Source organism: Rhinopithecus roxellana, chromosome 11 (genome assembly GCF_007565055.1).
Source record: "Rhinopithecus roxellana isolate Shanxi Qingling chromosome 11, ASM756505v1, whole genome shotgun sequence".
Classification (NCBI taxonomy): domain Eukaryota; kingdom Metazoa; phylum Chordata; class Mammalia; order Primates; family Cercopithecidae; genus Rhinopithecus; species Rhinopithecus roxellana.
The window spans coordinates 135,472,463-135,497,429 of NC_044559.1; the positions used below are offsets into that span (position 1 = coordinate 135,472,463).

At 47.2% G+C, this 24,967-nt stretch overlaps 1 protein-coding gene across 1 annotated transcript in view; it reads left to right on the forward strand.

Moving 5' to 3' along the window:
- NPFFR1 (neuropeptide FF receptor 1) overlaps positions 1–24,598 on the forward strand; it is a 31,611-nt gene extending 7,013 nt beyond the window's left edge. Inside the window, exons 4-7 of the mRNA XM_030940180.1 lie at positions 10,786–10,837; positions 14,153–14,497; positions 19,845–19,944; positions 23,728–24,598. Of these exons, the coding sequence (XP_030796040.1) occupies positions 10,786–10,837; positions 14,153–14,497; positions 19,845–19,944; positions 23,728–24,598 (1,368 nt within the window). The remainder of the gene's footprint in view (positions 1–10,785; positions 10,838–14,152; positions 14,498–19,844; positions 19,945–23,727) is intronic.
- The last annotated feature ends 369 nt before the right edge of the window (positions 24,599–24,967 follow it).

Genomic DNA, 24,967 nt, shown 5'->3' on the forward strand with positions numbered 1-24,967 from the left:
ACATATGTGTGTGCATGTACAAGACACACACACACACACAGAGAAAGAGAGAGACCTAGGGATAACTCTATGTCCCTGTTGTGTGTGTGCCCGCACACAGTCTCTGCTGTCTGAGCAGAGAATCATTTGAGACCAGGTGAGGAGGTGAGGACAGCTTGGCTGTTGTCTTCAGAGGAACTGTCACCCACTTTGTCTGCTTGAAGGGGTGGGCTTGTGGGGGAGATGGGATTCTAGAGGTGATATCATCACTCCATGCAGAATTTCTCTCCCTAGGGAAAGGAGAGTGAACTATGGACCTTACCTCCAGGATTTTAAGAGATAGTGGCCCAAGGCATAAGGCTGCTTGCTCCCACCTTACCAGAACCCTCTCTCAGCCATTGTGAATTTTAAGGGATTTTAAGGGATAGTGGCCCGAGGCATAAAGCTGCTTGCTCCCACCTTACCAGAACCCTCTCTCAGCTATCATCAACAAGGGGAACCATATTTAGGCTAAGAAACTGGAAAACTGAGGGCTGGTCCACTGTCTTGCTGAGTGTCTTTGAGATGGTGCCTAAACCTTTCTGTGCCACGGGTCACCCATCTATCAAATGGGGGAACTTAACATTCAACTGGCTTCACAGGGTGTCTGTGAGGATAAAATAAGATGTGTTGTACAACACGCCAGTATGACATAGCTGCTGCAAGAGGTAATAAAACCCCAAAATTCCAACTAGTAATCGCAAACACTGCTGTTAAAAAAGAAAATCAAGTTTTATAGAAAATCTTGTGAGGCTGCGCTTGTAGTTTTCCAATGAGCCAAGGTATGAAAAGCACACACACAAAAGAGGCAAGAAGGAATCAATAACCCAAGAGGAATCTGGAAGATTGGCAGGATCTGTAAGAATGGTGTTAGCAAAGACTGCAGCTCCAGTGAACAGAAGTCGGGGGAAATTGGCAAAGACAAGAGCGAAGAGCTTTCAAAGTCTAAGAATAATAAGAAGGAATCTGCTCTGGGCTAGGCTCGAGGGCAGGCAGAGCAAGGCACAGGCAATTTTACTTCAAATTGTGGAATAAAGAGGATAAGGAGGAGATTGAGACCCAAGATAGTCGAGCGATAGGAGGAAGACATCAAGTCACCTAAATGAGCTCACTCATTGTAGCCCAGACATATGACATCCCAGGGGCCCAGAGGTATTTACAGATACAATCATTGCTTATGAGGAAATTACAGAGAATGAAGGAAGTGCCAGCAAACTGAAGATGGGCAAATGTCCTGATTTTCAAAAAAGGGAAATATAGATTTTTTATTTAAAAAGCCTCTACACTGCTAAGATTAGTTTTGACCTCTATTAAAATTCCGGAAGAAATGATCAAACACAGTGTACACTTAGGAGACAACAAAGCACTCGCTCAGCTCCGAGTGTTTTCAAATCCTGAGCTGCACCCTTGCAAAGATGTGTGCCTGAGCATGTTCATCACAGTGCAAAATTGGAAACCATCCAGATAGCCATAAATTACGTAAATTAAATAAAAAATGAGACACACCTGCAATGGCATACTATGCAGACATTAAAAACTGTGCTTAGGATTTTCTTTATTGACATGGAAATATGTTCACTACCTACTGTGAGTAATTAGAAAAAAACAGGTTTGGCCGGGCACGGTGGCTCAGGCCTGTAATCCCAGTACTTTGGGAGGCCGAGACGGGCGGATCACGAGGTCAGCAGATCGAGACCATCCTGGCTAATACGGTGAAACCCCGTCTCTACTAAAAACACACACACAAAAAAAACTAGCCGGGCGAGGTGGCGGGCGCCTGTAGTCCCAGCTACTCGGGAGGCTGAGGCAGGAGAATGGCGTGAACCCGGGAGGCGGAGCTTGCAGTGAGCTGAGATCTGGCCACTGCACTCCAGCCTGGGCGGCAGAGCGAGACTCCGTCTCAAAAAAAAAAGAAAAAAACAGGTTTTTGAACACATGTGTAGTATGATCCCCTTTATGCAAAATTACATAGGTTTATTATTGGAAATGCACACATACAAGTGTATACGCAAAGAGGTAGTCACTAACATCTTTGTTTGATTCTCCTGCTTCTGAAAGCAGACCCTAAGACAAGAGCCTGGGTATAGGGAATTTATTTGGGAGATGATGCTGGGCAGTGGAAGTGAGGGAATGAGGAAAGTGAGATGAAGAAGGGAGAAGAGGCAAGAAATGGGTGCCTTAATGAGCTGGTTTTAGCTATGGGCAACTCAGGGGTTCTATCCTGCTGGGGACACTCTGAGAAAAATGTAGCGTGAACCCGAGGTTTACCGCACTTGAGAGGTAGCGTTGGCTGCTTTGCCTCCCCACTGGTCTAGTATTGCCCCACTCCCGCAGTTTTGGGTTATCCCTTTTTGTGACTTCAGAGAAAGCAGAGCAGAGAGACTCCCAGGTGCAGACTTGGTGGGTGCTGAAAATTTGAGGAAACATTCACCCCAGCTGAAATCTTTGGGCCAATGGGATGTGGCAGGCAGAGAGCATCACAAACACAGGGGTTCTATCTGGATATGAGGGTTCTGTCATGTTTACTGTCTCTTTTAAGGTGCTCAGAATTCTTCGTTGTTGTTGTTGCTGTTTGAGACGGAGCCTCACCCTATCGCCCAGGCTGGAGTGCAGTGGCGTGATCTTAGCTCACTGCAACCTCTGCCTCCTGGGTTCAAGTCATTCTCTTGCCTCAACCTCCTGAGTAACTGGGATTACAGGCATGTGCCACCACACCTTGCTAATTTTTGTGTTTTTAGTAGAGACAGGGTTTCACTGTGTTGGCCAGGCTGGTCTCGAACTGCTGACCTCGTGATCCGCCCGCCTCAGCCTCCCAAAGTGGTGGGATTACAGGTGTAAGCCACCATGCCCAGCCTAGAATTCTTTTATAATAAGCACACGAAACAAAAAAAAATTTCAAAAAGAAAGAAAATAATGTATTGTTCATTAGGAGCCTATATTATACTCACTAAGAACAAATCCAGGAGCTCAAACAACTCAACAGCAAGAAAACAAAAAAACCAGTTAAAACATGGTAAGAAATCTGAATAGACATTTCTCGAAAGAAGATATACAAATGGCTAACAGGTATATGAAAAAATGCCCAATATCACTAATGATTAGGAAAATGCAAGTTAAAACCACAATGAGACATCATCTCATACCTGTCAGGATGGCTTTTACCAAAAAGATGAACGATAAATAAGTGTTGGTGGAGATATGGAGAAAAGAGAACCCTTGTGTGGTGTTGGTGAGAATGTAATAAATTTGCACAGCCATTATGGAGAACAGTATGGAGGAGGTTCCTCAAAAAGCTAAAAATGGAATTACCATATGATCCAGCAAGCTCATTTCTCGATACTTATCCCAAAATCTGAAATTAGTTACTCAAAGAGATGTCTGCACCACCAGGTTTATTGCAGCGCTATCCACAATAGCCAGGCTATAGAATCAACTTAAGTGTATATCAACCGATGAATGGATGAGAATCATGGGGTATGTAAACACAATGGAATACTATTCAGCCTTTAAAAAGACAGAATTGTGTCATTTAAAACAACATGGACAATATTGGAGAACATTATACTACATAAAATAAGTCAAGCACAGAAAGACAAATACCGCATGTTCTCACATATATTGAATGTAAAACAATAGAACTCATAGAACCAGAGAGTAGAATGGCTCTGTGGTGGGGGAGAATGGAGTGATGGTGGTCAAACAGTACAAAATTTCAGTTAGACAGAAGAAATGGTTTTCTTTTTTTGAATTATATTGCACAGCATGGTGCATAGAGTTAATAACAGAGTATTGTACATTTCAAAATTGCCAAAAAGGCTAAGTACAGTGGCTCATGCCTGTAATCAGAGCACTTTGGGAGGCCAAAGCGAGCAGATCATTTGAGGTCATGAGTTCAAGTCCAACCTGGCCAACATGGTGAAACCCCATCTCTATTAAAAAATACAAAAATTAGCTGGGTGTGGTGGCACACACCTGTAATCCCAGCTACTCGGGAGGCTGAGGCAAGAGAATTGCTTGAGCCCAGGAGGTGGATGTTGCAGTGAGCTGAGATTGTGCCACTGCACTCCGGCCTGGGCGACAGAGCAAGACTCCACCTCAAGAAAAACAAAAAAAATTGAGTCTGGGCACCATGACTCATGCCTCTAATCCCAGCAGTTTGGGAGGCTGAGGCAGGTGGATCACTTGAGGTCAGGAGTTTGAGACCAGCCTGACCAACATGGTGAAATCCCGTCTCTACTAAAAGTAAAAAAATTAGCTGGGCCTGGTGGCAGGCGTCTGTAGTCCCAGCTACTCGGGAGGCTGAGGCAGGAGCATTGCTTGAACCTGGGAGGTGGGGTTGCAGTGAACCCAGATTGTGCCACCGCACTCCAGCCAGGGCTACAGAGTGAGACTCCATCTCCAAAAAAAAAAAAAAAAAAAAAAAAAAAAAAAAGACACAAACATAGAGAATTAAATTCAGTCTCTCATGCTCAAAAGCTTTTTGTAGCTCTCTCGTTAATAACTGAAATTGCATAATGAGAGCTTTCCTTTTTCTAATTTAATGTCTGACTCCTTTTGAAATGCAAAAGCCCAAAAGAGACACAGCGCTTTGTTATGAGTCATTTCCCCATCCACGTGAAGAAGTTTATCAGAATAATTTCCTAAAAGAAGATTCTGCTAGGGTTAGAGAGAGAGAGAACATTAAGTAACCTAGGACTCCAAGCGGTGATGCCTCGTTAGGAGGTAATGGATCTCTAAGGGGTTAGGTGTCCTCTTCTATTAATTCTCAGCTGAGCACAGAGTGACCCTGGTTCTGCCTCTGGCCATTGTGTGCCTGCTTCAGGCAAGCTTTTAGGTGATATATGCACTGTTCATAAAGTGTCGGCTTTGTAGCAGAAGCCTCAGGAAGGCAAAGTTCCCTCCAAATCAAGGATCCCTAATTGCTGCTAATGGACCCTAGAGGTCTTTATATGTGACCTGATGATACCCAAAGAGGATGAGAAAATGGTTGGAGGTGGCAGAGCCTGAGCAGGAGCTCAAACTCAGAACAGGTCTCCTGGCTTATTTGATTCACCCTGAATCCCAGAGCCAAGCAAAACCTGGAGGTCTACCACTACTGCATGCCGTATTCTTAGAGCAAGTCTCTTTTTGTCTTTGAGTTTTGATTTTCCTGTGAAATGAAGATAATTCTCCTTTCCTTGTCAGAGATAGCTTGATGTTATATAAAACATATTTCAACAATAATGAATAATGGAAATACTATCTAATAGTGCCTATGGGATACAGCTAAAGCAGTGCTTCTAGGAGAATTCATAGCCTTTAATACCTAACTTACTTATCAACATTCATTAATCATATTTATGTTCTAGGCCCTGTGCCAGATAATGAGGAGCATTTCAAGCTGAACAAGGCATGGTTTCTACCCCTAAGACATTTCTAGTTTAACTAAAAGAAAAAAAAAATCTCTACACTTAGCTGAAGCAGGACGTGAAACGTGGCCAGGACTGCAGGTAAACTGAACCAGCAGACCTTGAGGAAGCAGACGGCCATTGAACCCAGAAAGGTGCTCTGGGCATATGTTTAGCCTTTTCAAGAGAAAGAGAGGGGAAATCCCTGCCTCCCCTTTACTTTCTCCTCCTCTCCCACCTTAAGCCTCTTCTACCTCCACTTTCTGAGGCCTAGAATTCTTTTAAATAGACTGCGAGTACAAGTTCAGTATGTGATAAAGGCAGTTCAGTTTTCACTGTGAGGTAAATGACTTGTATCAGAACCTTTTCTGAATACAAGTTTTGATGAGTAAAAACAGAGACCTCCTGGAGGAAGTAAGGAGAAATAAAAAGGCCTCAGAGTAGAAGAGAAGTGTAAAGAGGGGCTCGTCTGGAGGCTCTGGATGGCTGTATTGGCAACTCAGCCCTCAAATTCTTTAGCCTTTGCCAATCCAAATGATTCTTGGAAGGACAGCCTGCTCTCACTCACCAAAAAGAGGCCAGGCTTGCAAAATCCATGTTGCTGTGGTGGGTGCCTGGGATGGAGGGGCTTTGGTTCAGCCTGCAAGAGGAACAGTAGGAGGCTGCAGTTCTCAAGAGGCCTCCTTCCTCCTAGATCCTCTACCACATCCACTTTTTACTATCCTAAGCAGTGCTAAGAAAGCTTTTGCCAAGGCTTGCTTCCCCGGGAACAAACCCAAATGAACTGAAACCACACTGCGACCTCCTGGTTTCCCACAGCTGCCTGGCAGAAAGCTAATGCAGTCAATAAGCAGTCTGAAGTTCTGCAAGGACCTTTATAATTTACTCTGCTGTCTCTCTGAATGTATTAACAACTTCCTGAGGTTGGGAGAAGTAGGAAGCCCAGGTCATCCACATTCGAAAGCCAAGGAGAACACAGGGATGAAGCAGATCTCCCCAGTTCTCTTAGGAATACCAAGAAGTGGCATGGGGGCTTAGGGTCCACTATCATCAGTCTCCCAGCCACCCCAAACTAACTATACTTCCCTTTAAAAATTGTACCAAAGCAGCTTTAAGACAAGTTCCCAAGCTTCTCCTCCAAACCAAGTTTCCCAGCCCCCTAACCTCTCTCTCTCTTTCTCTCTTTTTTTTTTTTTTTTTTTTTTTTTTCTGAAATGGAGTCTCCCTCTGTTGCCCAGGCTGGAGTGCTGTGGTGCGATCTCAGGTCATTGCAACCTCCACCTCCCGGGTTCAAGCAACTCTTCTGCCTCAGCCCCCCAAGTGACTGGGATTACAGGCCTGTGCCACCACACCCAGCTAATTTTTTGTATTTTTAGTAGAGACAGGGTTTCACCAGGTTGGCCAGGCTGATCTCGAACTCCTGACCTTGTGATCTACCTCCTTCCATCTCCCAAAGTGCTGGGATTATAGGCATGAGCCACCGTGTCCAGCCCCCAACCGCTCTTATATGCATTCAGTGACCACCATGGGGCCAGCTCTCAAGTCCATGCTTTCTGATTCCCAGGTCCGTGTCCTTTCCTCTCTGCCTTAGCACAGTCTCCGTGGAAGATTACATGGCCTGTTAAGAGACAGCGTGTGGGATGGTGTTGGGGAGGGAGGTGAGCGCAAACATCTAATCTAGGGAACAGGAACCTTGGGGGTCTACGGTGCTACCCCTGCCCGTCTCTCCCACTTTCTCTGACACTAGGATTCTGAACCTGGACTCTGCAGACTCCCAGGAGGTCCATGGATGACTAACTTGAATCCCCTTGTATTCACCAAGACACTAGGATTACAAGCAACAGAAATGAGTGCTGGCCAACCTAACCAACACTGGGAATCCATTGGAAGGGTGTAGGAAGGTCATCCAAGGGAAGGAAAAGCTGTGCTATGAAGACTCAGAAGCAAATCCAAAGCAGAAGAGGTCTGATTGGCATCCTCTGGCCAGGGGTTGGTGCAGACTCCTGATGGACAGTCCCTCAAAAGCTCTATGTGAGGAGGAGGCTGACTCCCCAGGGGAAAAATCAGTACTCAAGAAACAAGGGGTCATGGATGCAGGGTCAGCCCAAACCCTGATGCCCAACACTCCCCTGAAAGTGTGTGTCAAAATCCAGGGCTCTTTTTGGGAGAGGATCCAATGCTTTTGGAGACCATAAATTCCTCCAGACAGGAACTGTTGATTGGCATAACAAAAGGAAGCCCTAGGAAAGCATCTGTGAAGGAATCAAAATGCATCAGAGTCTTAAAGAATTTGATGACCCCCAAAATGTTAAGCCACACTAAACTTGACTGTGAGTGGTGGGAGGGCAGGGACTGTATGATTCAGTGGTTCTCAAATCCGGCTACACATGGAAATCACCAGGGGAGTTTTTTGAAAAATACCAGTGCCTGAACAACCCCATTCCCTGCCCATCATCCATATCACCCTACCACCCTGTAGAGATTCTGATCCAGTTGGAAGGGGCGGGATCTGTATTATTAAAAGGTAGGTGATTTTTATATGAGTCAGGGCCAAGAACCAGTGACATCATCAGTATTTTATCACATGTATCAGAGTTTCCTTCTGATTAGAAAGGTTAGATGCAAGCTAGAAAAAACAAAAATAAAAATCACTTGAGGAAACACCACCCCTTGTGGACAAACACTGTTATTTTTTCTGTTCATCTACAGTTCATATAAACGTACACTTTTTTTTTTTTTTTTTTTTTTTTTTTTTGAGACAGAGTCTCGCTCTGTTGCCCAGGCTGGGGTGCAGTGGCCGGATCTCAGCTCACTGCAAGCTCCGCCTCCTGGGTTTAGGCCATTCTCCTGCCTCAGCCTCCAGAGTAGCTGGGACTACAGGCGCCCGCCACCTCGCCCGGCTAGTTTTTTGGATTTTTTTAGTAGAAACGGGGTTTCACCGTGTTAGCCAGGATGGTCTCAATCTCCTGACCTCATGATCTGCCCGTCTCGGCCTCCCAAAGTGCTGGGATTACAGGCTTGAGCCACCGCACCCGGCCTAAACGTACACTTTTTATACAGAGTACAGACTTATAATGCATGTACATACCATTTTGTAACCATTACTATGTCCCATGGTCAATACTTTCCCTGTCACCCTGAGACCTCACTCTGTTCCGTAGGGTAAACCGTGAGAAGTGGAATGGCTGGATCTGGGGTCGGGTCCCTCACCAGGTTAACCCAACAGTCAAAGCAAAATTGCATTGCTTAGATTACAAATGAACTTGAACTTTTTGTTTCGTGTAGTGAACAGCCATCAGTCCTGTTCATGCTGCATGGACTCGGCAGCCCTGTGTTGTGTTCTTCAGTGGGTTCAGCGCCTCTCCATCCAGGCCTGGGTTCCCTGGTAGCCTCTCAGGAAGAGGTGGACCATCCATGTGTTCCCAGATCAACAAGCAAATGGTAACAAGGATGAAGCCATCAGTAGGAGACCTGTGAACTCTGGGAAACACCCAGACTGATTCTGGGTTAAGCTCATTCATTTAGGGATTGTTTTCTTTCTATATTTTCTTTCTTTCTTTTCTTTTCTTTCTTTCTTTCTTTCTTTCTTTCTTTCTTTCTTTCTTTCTTTCTTTCTTTCTTTCTTTCTTTTCTCTCTTTCTTTTCTTTTTTCTTTCTCTCTCTCTCTCTCTCTCTCTCTCTCTCTCTCTCTCTTTCTTTCTTAAGGAAGAGTCTCGCTCTGTCACCCAGGCTGGCATGCAGTGGCATGATCTCAGCTCTTTGCAACCTCCACCTCCCGGGTTCAGGCGACTCTCCTGTCTCAGCCTCCTGAGTAGCTGGGACTACAGACGCCCACCACCATGCCTGGCTAATTTTTGTATTTTTAGTAGAGATGGGGTTTCACCATGTTGATCAGGCTGGTCTTGAACCCCTGACCTCAGGTGATCCTCTTGCCTCGGCCTCCCAAAGTTCTGGGATTACAGGTGTGAGCCACTGAGCCCAACCAGGGATTGTTTTCTTATTCGCACTTCTTTCAGTTTGTATTATAAAAAATTATGCTCACATCCATTGTGTGGCTTATAACTATCAGCCCCGCTGCTGCTGCCTCACACCGAGTGCCATGTGTACGATGTGATCTCAGTTCTCACAGGTCACCTCATCGAGTCCTCAGCACAGCCCTTCTTTGGTAAGTGTTCATTTATCTCCATTTTACCAATGAGGAGTCTGGCTTCCAGGGAGGTAACATGACCTACCCTAAGTAACAACCAGAAAATGTTTTGTTTTTTTTTTTTTTCTATTTTATTTTTATTTTTTGAGAAAGAGTCTTGCTCTATCAGCCAGGCTAGAGTGTAGTGGTGTAATCACAGCTCACTGCAGCCTTGACTTCTCAGGCTCAAGCGATCCTCCCACCTCCAGAGTAGCTGGGACTACAGGCATGCACCACCACACCTGGCTAATTTTTTAATTTTCTGTAGAGACAGGGTTTCACTCTGTTGCTCAGACTGGTCTCAAACCCCTGAACTCAAGTGATCCTCCCACCTTGGCCTCCCAAAGTACTGGGATTACAGGGGTGAGCCATGGCACCTGGCCTGTGTTTCTATTTTAAATATGAGAATATGGGGTTCACACAGAGGTAAGGAGGCAGGAAGAAGGGCTGAGACTTCCCAGACTGTGTGTATCCACTCAAGGTGTCTTTGACTCAAGGCTTTTAAATTCTGTGGTTCTCAAACCACAGTGTGCATTGGAATCATCTGAAGGATGCTTTAAAATGTAAAACAGAGATAGCTGGGCCCCAGTCCCAAGGGTTTGTGGTTCCCAAGGCCAGGGTTGTGGCCCAAGAATCTCTGTTTCTAATGAGTTCCAGGTGATGCTGACACGGGTGGTCGGGACCCCACTTTGAGAACCACACACCCTGACCTCTCCTGGGTACCCCGGAGACAACCATTATTACACCCTGAGACGGGGAAGCTCCTCTAGTAGAGGAATGGCTTCACTGGGTTCAGTGGATAAAAATTTCACAGGCTGTAATTACAAGGGCACCCGGCAGATCCCAAGAAGGACAAGTCCAAGGTGTCAATGAGGTCTCTGGCCACTAGCATGCAGCCCAGATGGGGTGGGAGGCCTGCCTGCCTCCAGTCCAGGGGAATTGCCAGGAATGGGAAGGAGTTTTTCCTCCTTAAGAAGGGATTCATGTGCAGTGCTGGAATCTGGGCCCTATCTAGAGATGATGCCCAGGCTCAGCTGAGGCTCTAGCAATGGGCAGGATCACTCCCAGATACTTCTCAGGACACTCTTCAGAAGATGAGCTTACTTGCGGGTCAAGTGAAGGGTAGTGGGGGACATGGACTGGAGTCCAGCCTGAAAGGTTCTGGTAATTTCCTCTGCCCATCCACACCCACAGATCCCCCCAGTCATGGGAGATGATTCAGAGCTAATTTTGAGGCTCGGCAGGGGTAAGCAAGTCTCCCAACAGGTCTGGGATGAGTGATGCCTCTCATGGGGGTTCTTTCTGGAGGGGCCTGGAGAAGGCCTTCCAACATCAGCACTGCCTGCCTGCAGCAGGACCCTCTCACCTGATTTCAGGATCCACCTTCCTTTCTTTTTTTCCTTCCTACAGATATTTATTTATTCCATAACTATTAGCTATTTATTGAACCATTTACTTTGGGCAGGCACTGACAAGACACTGAGGACACTGCCACCAACCAGACAGGGAAGATCCTTGCTTTGCATATGCTGTCAAGCATAGGGAAAAAGACAATCAACCTAGAAACAAACAAACTATTGACAGATTGACGCACATAAACCAGATGCTATGGGAAGACAACATTTATGCTGAGAGCTAAAGGAAGGGATGAGCAAAGGCCCTGGGGTTGGAAGAAACGGGAGTGTGTGAGGAGCTAAGGAGATGGCAAAGTGACCAGAGCATAATGGGCAAAGGGGTGAGGTCAGAGAGATGTCAACAGGGATCAGACCATGAAGTGTTTTGGAGGCCTCGGTAAGGAGCATGGATTGTATTTAAAATGCAATGAGGGTTGGGAGGCTGAGGCAGGTGGATCACCTGTGGTCAGGAGTTTGAGACTAGCCTGGCCAATGTGGCGTAACACCATCTCTACTACAATTACAAAATTAGCTGGATGTGGTGTTGTGCACCTGTAATCCCAGCTACTTGGGAGGCTGAGGCAGGAGAATCACTTGAACCTGGGGGGCAGAGGTTGCAGTGAGCCAAGATTGAAGCCATTGCACTCCAGTCTGAGCAACAGAGTGAGACTCCGTCTCAAAAAAAAAAAAAAAAAAAAAATTGCAGTGAGGAGTCTAGGCAATGATCCTTAGTGTCTGCTGAAAATATTATGTTAAAAGCTGATGGCACAGTGGCTCATGCCTGTAATCTCAGCACTTTGGGAGGCCAAGACAGGAGGACTGCTTGAGCTTAAGAGTTCAAGACCAGCCTGGGCACAGTGAGACCTCATCTCTACAAAATAACCTTAAATGAACCCAGCTTGGTGGTGCATGGCTGTAGTCCCAGCTACTTAGGAGGCTGAGGCAGGAGAATTGCTTGAGCCCAGGAGGCAGAGGTACATCACCTGAGCCCCGATTGAGCCTAGCACCACAAAGAGAAAGGCCACTGGACATAATCTGATCAAGACTCTAGATCTGACTACCAAGTACAGGTAATACAGGGGACAGAGAGCAGAACATGCAAAATGACATCATGAGGGAGCAATCAGAAAAATCCAGCCTGCAGAAGCTCTACAGAACAACCACTTAGTCCATATGACAAATATACTGCAGAAGGGAAAAGAGACAGAGTGGGGACCTGTGAACTAAAAAAGACTTTGGCATCACGTCAACCAAATGTAGTATGGGGATAGTGGTAGATTTTATCACAATGGACCTTAATGAATCACACTTCCATGTCCACACCTCTTCTGCAATGCTATATTGCTTTTCTTCCTATCAAGAGGTGAAACTATTTATCCACTGGCTTGAATCTGGGCATCCCTTGTGACTTGCTTTGGCCAATAAAATGTGACAGACGTGATGTGAAAATTCCAGAGTCTCAGTTTTAAGAAGCTTGTAGCTTCTTTTCTTGCTTTCTTGGAACCCTGAGACCACTGTTCTCTGAAGAAGCCCATACTAGCTTCCTGGAGGATGAGAGGCTATGTGGAGAACTGAGAGACATCCCAGCCAATCGCCAGCACTAATCACCAGCCATGTGAGGGACATCTTGGACCTCCCAGTCCCAGCTTAGCCAGCAGATAACTACAGCAGCTGCATGAGAGTCCCAGGAGAGACCGGGAGAAGAACTACTCTGCAGCCCTGATGGTGCCAGCTCACTGGCCCTGCTCCCCTGAGGGTCTCTAACCTCCAGGCCCCCAGCCTCCATTGAGCCTCCAGGCCAGTGGCTGAGTTCTGGGTGTGACAGAAAGATTCCGTAGGGACTCTTCATCCCCTGGAACAGGCCTCATTCAGTCCCAGAGGAAGGCAGGAGGAGAGTTTATGAGACAACATCATGAGTCACCCCAACTAATGACTTCCCAGAAGAGCTGTGGTTGGACACTGAGCCTTCCCTTCGAAGCAAGCCTGGGGAAACACACACCAAAGCCTGGTCCTAATTCACAGACACGCAGAGCAGGGCCAGCTCTGCTGCAGCATCATGATGGGACCTTGAACAAGTCATGGAACCTCTCTGACCTCCAATTCAAATGAAACTAACACCTTAGGGTAATTCAATGAGGGTTTAAAAAAAATACAAAAGGAAACAAATGAGGCTAATACCTAGTGACTTACATCATGGGATGGCTCAGAGAGCTAAATAAAATAACAGATGTGGAAGTGCTTTGTTAAATGCTATGCAGGCAGAACAGCTGATCACAGGACAGGAGGAGGGAAAGGTCGAGCAGGAACCTCTGCTTTGGATGTTCTGCTGAATGTGATGTGCCTCTGCTCCTTAGCCCTTGTTCACAGTCCCCCTTCATTCTCCCTTTCTCTACTGCCTTCTTGCCTTTCTCAACTAAAGTTCTGTGGAGGAGATGAAGGGGAAAAACATCAAAGAGTTTAAGGGCATAATAATTGGGTTCCAGCGGAAAACAAATGGTGCACCCAAAAGGGGTTTAAGTGAATAGAGTTTGATGGAAGAGGGGAGCGGTAAGAGAACCAGCCAGAAACGGTGACGCACCCAGGGATTCACAACCACAGGAAACTGTTACCATTTGCAGGCCTGTATGTGCAAGGAGAGGGAAGAGCGTTACTGTAGTCAGGCGAGTGCTAGAGCCATGAAAGGGGACTCACCCAATAGGAGCAGGCTGTGGCCGTAGGAAAAAACAGCTGCTGGAAGAATTGGGCCAGGCAGGAAGGGAGTCAGAAGACAAATATCCTGACCTCTCTCTCTGCTCCTGCCCTCCCATCTCCTTTGTGCCTGGCATTGGCTGAACCTAGCTAGAAGCCAGAGGACAAGGGAACCAGGGCAATGCAGAACTTAGAGGTTAGCCTCTGGGGCACACAGCAGGGCCAAGAAAGTTGGAACCTAAATAGGGTGGGGGGGGGGTTTAATAAAGAATAACCCACATTGGAGAATGAGTTATGGGCAAGACAGGGCATGAAGTATAAGACCAGGGTTTGAGTGGTTTTAGGCTGAAAGTCTTGGATCAGTGCATCCAGTTGCAACTGGAGCTGGGGACATACTTGGGGGACCAGGGCATGGTTAAGATTGGGATACGGAGGGTCTCATTAGTGGTGAGAAATCGGTAATCTCTTCTTTGCCTAAGGTCCTGACCCATATATTCCTTTGGTCCTAGGGGAGCCCTCCCAGCCTCCCAACAGCAGTTGGCCCCTAAGTCAGAATGGAACTAACGCTGAGGCCACTCCGGCTGCAAACCTCACCTTCTCCTCCTACTACCAGCACACCTCCCCTGTGGCGGCCATGTTCATTGTGGCCTATGCGCTCATCTTCCTGCTCTGCATGGTGGGCAACACCCTGGTCTGTTTCATCGTGCTCAAGAACCGGCACATGCGTACTGTCACCAACATGTTTATCCTCAACCTGGCCATCAGTGACCTGCTGGTGGGCATCTTCTGCATGCCCACCACTCTTGTGGACAACCTCATCACTGGTGAGTGCAGGCAGTTGGCAGCAGGAGTGTCCCCCACCCCCACTTCAACTTCTCAGATAAGGCCAGAAATCGAAGCTTAAAAGACAGACATCGTTGCTGGGCTGGCCTCTTGGCCATGCTATGGTGTCGAACTCTTAAGACAGTCTTGGGGCTGAAGAGTTAGACTAGAAATAAGATATATAATGAATTCCCTGCTTTCTTTGTGCCTGGCATGATGTTACTTTTCATGCATTATCTTAATTCATCCTCACAACAATCCAATGATGTAGAGTTTATGGTCCTCCCCATTTTATGGAAGAGGAAACATGCTCAGAGTGGTTAAGAAACTGGTCTGTAGTCACACAGCTAATAGGTGTCAAGGTCCATATTCTCACACCCATACTTCTAATTATTGTATTATATCATTCAGTCCCACTCTCTCGTGGAGCTCCCATGGGCAGAATTAGAGCCAATGGGGAGAAGTGGAAGGGAGGCAGGTTTCCTCTGAGTCAGGAACTAAAACTCCACTCATTTGAGCTGGAAATTGATCAGGGCACAGAAGAGAGTCCTGCCTGTAAGTAATGAGCTCTCTGTCCCTTGGAGTGTCTAAGCAGGGACTGGCCGGCCACTCAGTGGACCACTTGACCTCTAAATTCCTGCCTGTGCATCCTGCAGATGTCAGAACAGCACCATCTACTCTCTACTCTCTCATGCGACTGGCCTTTCTTGTTTTAGAATCAAGTTTCCACCAACCTGAGACTCCAGGTGAGGGACTGGTTTTCAGAGATACGGAGACCCCTAGAGGTCCTAGCCTACAGATTCTGAGCTTAGAGCTCCCAGCAGCTCACTGGTCCCCAGGATCCAGAGCCATTCGGAGTGAGTTCACTGACTCAGGGCAGAGGGAGCCACAGCCCGGGTTTCTGTAGGTTCTAGGACCCAGGAAGTGGAGCCAGTGCAGAGTCAGCTCCCCTCCACAGTACCGGCTCTGTCTGGTGGAACCGTTACCCACTGCTGAGTCCCAGCTTCCTTTGCCGATGCTGAACATAAACTGCATCCCTCTCCTCTCCAACACATAGACACACACACATGTGCAGAGATGCACATATGTGCAGAGATGCACACATGCATACACATAAATACATGCATACTAGTCAACAGTGATATAATGAGGTCACTACCTGGTTAAGGTGGTGTCTCTCAGTCTTTTTCACACACTCATATTCAAAATATTGTTTGAATACATAAAACATTCAGATGGTTCAATAGTCAAAAGCTACCAAAGTTCTCCAGTGAAAAATCTCCCTTCTGCCCCTGTCATCTGGCCTCCCGGCTCCTCTCCCTCCTGGGAGGCAACCAATGTTGCCAGTTTCTTGTGTCTCTTTCAAAAAATATGTTATGCGAGTGCAAGCAAATTAAGGACATGCTAAGGTTCCAAACAGTCCCGTACTTTTACTTCCCACCACACCCCACTTAAAAATATATCATGTATCCCGTAAAAAAGATTCATTAAAATCAACTTACATGTTGTTATCCCATATTAATAGATAAAAGAGTTTCTCATTCTTTTCACCAACTGCTTAGAATTCCATCGTATGAATGTACTACAATTGATGCTGATTTGTATTTACATTGTTTCTAATAGAATCTTCTGCAATTAAATAAAACTTCACACAGCTTCCTTCTTTTCCTCTTTCTTTCTCTCTGTTTCTCTTTCTCTCTTTCTTTCTTTCCTTTTTTTTTTTTTTTTGGAGTCTCTCTCTGTCACCCAGGCTGGAATGCAGTGGTGTGATCTCGGCTCACTGCAACCTCCGCCTCCCGGGTTCAAAGCGATTCTCGTGCCTCAACCTCCCGAGTGGCTGGAATTACAGGCGCCTGCCACCACACCCAGCTAATTTTTGTATTTTTAGTAGAGACGGGGTTTCTCCATGTTGGCCAGGCTGGTCTTGAACTCCTGACCTCAAGTGACCTGCCTGCCTCGGCCTCCCAAAGTGCTGGGATTACAGGCATGAACCACTGCGCCGGCCTCTTTTTTTGAGACAGTCTCACTCTGTCATTCAGGCTGGAGTGCAGTGGCACAATCATGGCTCACTATAGCCTCGACCTCCCTGGGCCTGGATCCTGGGACTACAGGCATGTGCCACCACGACTGGCTAATTTTTCTATTTTTTGTAGAGATGGGGTTTTGTCATGTTGCCCAAGTTTGTCTCAAACTCCTGAGTTCAAGCCATCTGCCTGCCTCAGCCTCCCAAAGTGCTGGGATTACAGGAGTGAGGCACCATGCCCAGCTTTTTCTTTTCTTTTTTTTTTTTTTTTTTTGAGATGGAGTCTCGCTCTGTCGCCCAGGCTGGAGTGCAGTTCACTGCAAGCTCCGCCTCCCGGGTTTACGCCATTCTCCTGCCTCAGTCTCCCGAGTAGCTGGGACTACAGGCACCCGCCACCTCACCTGACTAGTTTTTTGTATTTTTTAAATAGACATGGGGTTTCACCATGTTAGCCAGGATGGTCTCGATCTCCTGACCTCGTGATCCGCCCATCTTGGCCTCCCAAAGTGCTGGGATTACACGCTTGAGCCACTGCGCCCGGCCCATGCCCAGCTTTTTCTTCCTTTTTTTTTTTGTAACTCACATACAGAAGGTTGAGTCATTCATTCAGTCTACAGTTCATGGCACTATGTGATTTCCCACTCTGTTGTAAAGCTCTTCTTTTGTTTATTTGCTTCCTTCTGTATACCTATTCCACTCTACATCTCTTCTCTGACCCAGAGGCAGCCATTCTGTTCTATTTCTGTCTTTTGTATGCATTCGTAGAAAATGTGCTGTGAGTGTATGCATGTTTTACATTTAAATATTTTTGTTAAGATATAATTTAACATACATTAAAATCTGCCTTTTTAGTATATAGTTTCACAAAGGTTTTGGTGTTGTTGTTGCTTTTCAAAAAGACACGGTCTCGCTCTGTCACCAAGGCTGGAGTGCAGTGGTGAGATTATAGCTCACTGTGACCTCAAACTCCTGGCCTCAAGAGATCTTCCCACCTCAGCCTCCCCAGTAGCTGGGACTACAGAAATGTGCTACCATGTGTGGCTAACTTTATTTTTAATTTTTGTTTTCGTAGAGTTGGAGTCTCACTATATTATCCAGGCTGGTCTTGAATTCCTGGGCTCAAGTGATCCTCCTGCTTCTTCCTCCCAAAGTGCTGGGATTACTAAGCTGGCTGAGAATAGTATTTGGAAGCCAAGTTCTGGGTTCTAGGTGTGCTCATGAGTATTGGGGTGTCATTGCTTCTAGGTGCTCTCAAGGGACAGAGCCAGGAAACATATGTATACTAACAGAAATATTTCACACACATATCTTTATTTCTGTATCTCTCCACCTGTATGTGTATTAACATGAGTTCAGACTGATACCTTTGATTCCAACCCACTGTCACAGGATTCATTTTAACTTGACCCTCTTCCTTATTGGTAACTTCATTTTCAGACAGTGAGAAATCTAGCTGTATTTATCTACAACATATTTACTTATTGGTTCAATCTTAGTATACATATAAGGTAGCTTCATTATTGCTAACATACTTCTTTCTGTGATTGAGGTTTGCCTGATATTTTCCCATAATTAGATCCCATTTATTCAAGTTTTGTCAAGAGTACACACATTTATTAATGACAGTACAGAATTTGTATAGTTCTTTTTGCTGTTACAGTATAGAGTCAAAATGTTTTACAAAGTTACTCCAGTTAGTGTGTTTCTTCTTCACCCCTTCAATGTAAATATTATTCAATTTAAATACAATATTATTCATTTGTAATACAATTAGGCTTATTTGTTAATGTTTGTATTTCACTTTGGGTTCCCCTCCCCAACCACATCCTGATAGATGTTAATTATTTATTTTTTGAGTAAGTGAAACATTGCCATGATTCTAAAAAGTCAGAACCATAAAAAGATATACTCAGAGAGGCATCACTCTCATTGTCTCACCTAGCCCATTTACCCACTATTTCTACCCAGTTCTTATCTTCTCTCTGTTTAGATAGCTAATCTCATTATTCTGATTTATCTTTTCTGTATTTCTTTGGTACAATGAGAAAATAAGCATGTATTTTCTTAATCTCTTTTTTCTTACATGAAAGGTAATATACTACAGACAGTCTTTATACTTTGCTTTTTGCAAACCACATGCCTGTGGTTCCAGCTACTCAGGAGGCTGAGGTGGGAGAGTCACTTGAGCCAAGAAGTTGAGGCTGCAGGGAGCCATGATCACACCATTGTACTCCAGCCTGGGTGACAGAGCAAGGCCCTATCTCAAACAACACAAAACAAAACAAAACAACTGATGTCTGGGTCCCTATCACTAGAGATTCTGATTGTAACTGGCCTGGAATGGGTCTGAGCATTTGTTCTTTGCATAGCTCTCCAGGTGATTCTCGTGAGCAGCCAGTGTCAAGAACCACTGACCTAGAACCTGAGACAGGGCTATGGGAGCAGAGAGCCAGGCAGGGCAGGATGGTCTAAAGCTCATGGAAAGAAATCATTGGTCAATATAAAGAAAATCTCACTAATACTGTTGACCCTTAAACAACATGGGTTTGAACTGCATGGGTCCATTTATACGAGAGTTTTTTTCAACTAAATGCAGATTAAAAATACAGCAAAACCCGTGTATATTAGGCCATTCTCATGCTGCTATAAGGACATACCTGAGACTGGGTAATTTATAGAGGAAGAAGTTTAATTGACTCACAGTTCTGCAGGATGGGAAGGCCTCAGGAAACTTACAATCACGGTGGAAGGGGAACAATGTCCTTCTTCACAAGTCAGCAGGAGAGAGAAGAATGAGAACTGAGTGAAGGGAGAAGCCCCATATAAAGCCATCAGATCTTGCGATGAGAACTTACTCACCATCACAAGAATAGCATGCAGGAACCCACCCCCATGATTCAGTTACCTCCCATGGGTCCTTCCCATGACTCGTGGGGATTATGGGAGCTACAATTCGAGATGAGATTTGGGTGGGGATACCATCAAACCACTATCACCGTGTATATACAGAGGGCTGCCTTTTTCTATACACAGGTTCTGCAAGGCTGACTGCAGGAATTGATTACGTGCGGATTTTGGAATTCTTGGGGGGTCCTAGAACCAACGCGCTGTACAAATGAGGGGATGACTGTAGTGAGAACTGTCCATGGTTTTATGGGCTGGTTGGTTCCTCATTTCTGGAAGTGTGCAAGCAGAGACCAGATAACCAGCTTGCAGGACATGGAGGAAAGATCCAAGCTCAGAGGGGACTTGGCTTAGAGGGCTTGTGGTCTCTGGCTCTTGATGGGTGGGCATCTCTCACTCTGTGGGGGCCTCTGTCATTGCAGGGTGGCCCTTCGACAATGCCACATGCAAGATGAGCGGCTTGGTGCAGGGCATGTCTGTGTCAGCTTCCGTTTTCACGCTGGTGGCCATTGCTGTGGAAAGGTGAGAGATTTCCTGGCTGGATTAACCCCAGGCCAACTAGGGCCTGGCATTAAGAGGAGCCACTGCCTCTAATGCTGGATTGGCTGGAAGGCTGGGGCTGCACTGTGGTAAGTGGGGCTAAATCCTGAGCTGCAAGAAGAAGGATTGTGGGCCCAGCTGCCCTCTCCCTAAACTTGGGGAACCTGATGAGGACACTACCACCCCCTTCTGGAAGGCCTGAAGGCAGCCTTAGTTGGCTTTCGTTGAGATTCCTAGGGCCTGTGAGGAGCTCAAGAGCAGTCCTCATTTCCTGAGCAGCAGGAATCTAAGCCAGGAGAGGCCAGAGCTAAGGGGGACAGCTTAGGGGTGAGTCTCAGTATGGCTGAGGAGGAAGGGTTCCTCCCTGCTCCTCATTCTGTCCCCACTAGCTCTTGCTGGTTCCTGGCAGCCCAGGCCATACTCAATCCCCATGTTCACCCCTTCCGGTTTTTCAGCTTCACATTCCATCAGATTCCCTAGTAAGTATAAGTCTATCATGGGGCCAGAGGTATGGAGCAGAGCCAGGGACAAGGAGGCTTTGCAATCAATAAAGCACTAATTTATTGAGGAGGGCTCCATATTGCACTGCATGAGTGCTCCTCCCCCACAGCATTGTTAGCGGTAGAAGGGCATCCTCTGGTTGCTTCACGCCAGGGAAAGGTGGGCAGGCAGATCGGCTGGAGGTGTGCTCACTCCTACCTTGGTGTATCATGTTGGGTGGGTCACCTAACTACTCTGAGCCCTTGTAGTCTCACCTGTAAAATAGTAGCTACCCTACAGGATGGTTAGGAGGCTTCAGTGAGCTCCTGCTTATAAAAGCTTATGCACAGTTCCCAGCATAGAGTCCAAATATCAGTTGCTAATAGTATTTTGTTTCTTCTGCACACCCATCCCCTCCTCCTTGTTCTCTCCCCAGCATGGGCATATCTTGTTCTCTCCCCAGCATGGGCCCTGCCCTTTGTAGAATCTAGTGTTCACATCCTCTCTCCACCTCAAGCCCAGTTTTTTGTAACTCAGTGAAGTAGGCAGCTGGAGTAATGAAGTGGGTTCTACTCTCCATAAGGCCACTAACTAGCTGGGTGATCAGGAGAAGTCCCTTCCCTTCACTGACCTTTGTTTTGTTATCATTGTTGAATGAAATGAGAGTGTACAACTTCTCCCAGTGGTGTTTGCAGTATTCTTCAAGTCCCACCTCATCCAGGAAGCCTGCCCAGATTACCCCAAGATTCTCCTCCACCCATTTACTGCTATTGCACTCATAGCCAGTACTGTAGGCTTTAAGAATTATTTATTCTCTGGAGATTTCTTTTCTTTTCTTTTCTTTCTTTTTTTTTTTGAGGGGGGAGACAGTGTCTTGCTCTGTCACCCAGGCTGGACGGCCATGGCGATCTTGACTCACTGCAATCTCTGCCTCCCAGGTTCAAGCCATTCTCGTGCCTCAGCCTCTGGAGTAGCTGGGATTACAGGTGCGCACCACCAAGCATGGCTAATTTTTGTATTTTTAATGGAGCAGGGTTTCACCATGTTGGCCAGGCTGGTCTTGAACTCCTGGTCTCAAGTGATCTGCCCTCCTCAGCCTCCCAAAGTGCTAGCATAAGCCACTATTCTCTGGAGCTTTCTTGAGGGTGTGAAGTATGAAGCCATATCAAAGTCATATAGGTTGAGACAACAAGGCTTGAGTCAGGCTGTGGGAGAGGTAAAAGGTCAGGCTATGAGGCCAAAAACTGGGTTGGCAGGAGGGCAGGATGCAGTGTAGTGAAGTAGAAAGGACACTTGACTGAGAGTCAGCTCTAGACCTACGTTCCAGTGCAGGTTCTGACTCTAAACAGCCATGTGACCGTAAGACCCCCACTGGGCAAGGTTTCCCCTCCATTAAACAAGTCAGATTGACTGTACATTCTCCAGGTTTCTATTTTCTGGCATCAGTAGATGACAGAAGCCATTCTGGGGAGTAGGAGCCCCCCCTTTTTCCTCATTAAGCATTGGAAATGTCTCAAGAAGTGTGGTGTTATCTCACTTAATCTTCACAACTACCCCATAGAGTAGGTCATACTATTGGCCTCATTTTACAGATGAGGAAACTAAGGCTCAGAAAGTATTTTGAGTAACTTCCCCTCTGGTCATTCATGCATTTATCTAATCACACTTTATCGAGATGAAAATCATGGCATCTGCCCTCAAAGAGCTTGCAGTTGAGCAATCACCTTTGAACCACGCTGCAGGGGGAGATTTTTACCTACCCCTACAGCAGCTGTTTTCAACTCTGGTTGCACAGTAGACTTCCCCAGGAGCTTTTTTTTTTTTTTTTTTTTTTTTTTTTTTTTTTTTTGAGTCAAGGTCTTGCTCTATTGCCTAGGCTGGAGTGTAGTGGTCTGATCATGGCTCACTGCAGTCTCATTCTCAACCTCCTGGACTCAAGTGATTATCCTGCCTCAGCCTCCTGTGTAGCTGGGAGAATAGGCAAGCATCCCCTCGACTGGTTAACTTTTTTGGTAGAGATGGGGTTTCACAATGTTTCCCAGGCTGGTCTGTTTCCCAGGCTGGTCTCTTCCCTGGGTTCAAGTGATCCTCCTGTCTTGGCCTCCCAAAGTGCTGGGATTATAAGCATGAACCATGGCACCTGACCCCAGGAACTTTAAAAACAAAAACAACAAATAACAAACAATGCTAAAATCCCTTTCTAGACTAATTAGGTTGGAATCCTTGACCTGAATACATAGGAACGGGTTTTGTTTTTGTTGTTGAAATGCTTCAGGAGAGTCTCATGCACATGGAGGGTTAACAGCTACTGGTTTATATGGCATATGAAGCAAGACAAATCTGGGTTCAAGGCTGGTCCTTGCAACTTGCTGTGTGACCTTGAGCCAATTGCTTAACACTTGAGTCCCAGTTTCCTTGTCTGTAAATCAACAGCGTAAAAATTATCTTAAAGGCCTCACCTTTAAAAAATAATAAAGGGTGTATTAACAGATGCTGAGTTGTCTTCATGAGGAAATAAATGGTGCAGACTTGTCCTTGCATTGTGGAGACACTGACTATGGCCAAGATGACATAGGGACAGCCTGACATGTAGGCTCTACATCTGACCTCCTGAGGTTTTCTGGAGAATCCATAAACAGAAACTGTGTTATTTGACGCACCTAATCGTCCTTCTCAAGGACAGACTGCACTCTGATCACTCTGCTAGCTGCCAGGTAATCAGTTTACCCCCAAAAGTACGTAAATGGCCCTGCGAGGCGGCTCACACCTGTAATCCCAGAACTTCGAGAGGCCGAGGCCGGAGGATCGCTTAAGCCCAGGACTTTGAGACTCGCCTGGGCAACATAGTAAGACCTCATCGCTACAAAAATTGAAAGACATTAGCCGGCGTGGCAGCGCATTCCTGTGGTTCCAGCTACTCAGGAGGCTGAGGTGGGAGGATCACTTGAGCCCGGGAAGTGGAGGTTGCAGGGAGCCATAATTGTGCCACTGTACTCCAGCCTGGGCGACAGAGGGAGACCCTGTTTCAGGAAAAAAAAAAAAAAAAAAATGCAAAAGTGCACACAGGATTCATTGTTCCCACACGATCTGCGGTTTCCTCCTCCCTTCTCATAAATCCTGTAGCTGCCTTTATTCTTTGACTACTCAGCCAATTCAGGTCTCAGCTGTTCTTCGAAGCCGCCCTAGATGCGATGATGAAGGTCAGGTGCCCGCATCCGACCCTCCCTCCCCTCCCGGGGGCCCTAGGACCCACCTAGATCCCGCCTCTCTCTCTCCCGGCGGCAGGTTCCGCTGCATCGTGTATCCTTTCCGCGAGAAGCTGACCCTGCGGAAGGCGCTGGTCACCATCGCCATCATCTGGGCCCTGGCACTGCTCATCATGTGTCCCTCGGCCGTCACGCTGACAGTCACCCGTGAGGAGCACCACTTCATGGTGGACGCCCGCAACCGCTCCTACCCGCTCTACTCGTGCTGGGAGGCCTGGCCCGAGAAGGGCATGCGCAAGGTCTACACCACTGTGCTCTTCTCGCACATCTACCTGGCGCCGCTGGCGCTCATCGTGGTCATGTACGCCCGCATCGCTCGCAAGCTCTGCCAGGCCCCGGGCCCGGCCCGCGGTGGGGAGGAGGCGGCGGACGGGCGGGCTGCGCGGCGCAGGGCGCGCGTGGTGCACATGCTGGTCATGGTGGCGCTCTTCTTCACACTGTCCTGGCTGCCGCTCTGGGCGCTGTTGCTGCTCATTGACTACGGGCAGCTCAGCGCCCCGCAGCTGCACCTGGTCACCGTCTACGCCTTCCCCTTCGCGCACTGGCTGGCCTTCTTCAACAGCAGCGCCAACCCCATTATCTACGGCTACTTCAACGAGAACTTCCGCCGCGGCTTCCAGGCCGCCTTCCGCGCCCGCCTCTGCCAGCGCCCGTGGGGGAGCCACAAGGAGGCCTACTCCGAGCGGCCCGGAGGGCTTCTGCACAGGCGGGTCTTCGTGGCGGTGCGGCCCAGCGACTCCAGGCTGCCCTCTGAGTCGGGCCCTAGCAGTGGGGCCCCCAGGCCCGGCCGTCCCCCACTGCGGAATGGGCGGGTGGCCCACCACGGCTTGCCCAGGGAAGGGCCTGGCTGCTCCCACCTGCCCCTCACCATTCCAGCCTGGGATATCTGAGGTGGTCCCGGGAGGGCCGGCCCCTGCCTGAGGGCCCCGACTGGACGCGAGATACATGCGCGTGACAGCGGCCTGGTGAGGTTAGGAGAAGATGCATGGTGCCTCCCTCTCCAGAGCCAGGCAGTGGTGGGCAGCTGCTGGTGATGTCTTCTCTGCTGCCTTCACCCTCAGTAGAGGCAAATGCGGGTGACAGGAAGGAACGAACTTGCCCAGAAACCCTTCTGTGTGGTGGGCTTGACAAACATCATCTCACTGAATTGTTACAACGCTTTGGAGATAGGTTTTCTTCTCTTTCTTCTACAGATGCAAAAACTGGCCTGGAGAGGAGACGTGACTCGCCCAAGGTTCTCACGTGGAAATGGCATGTGA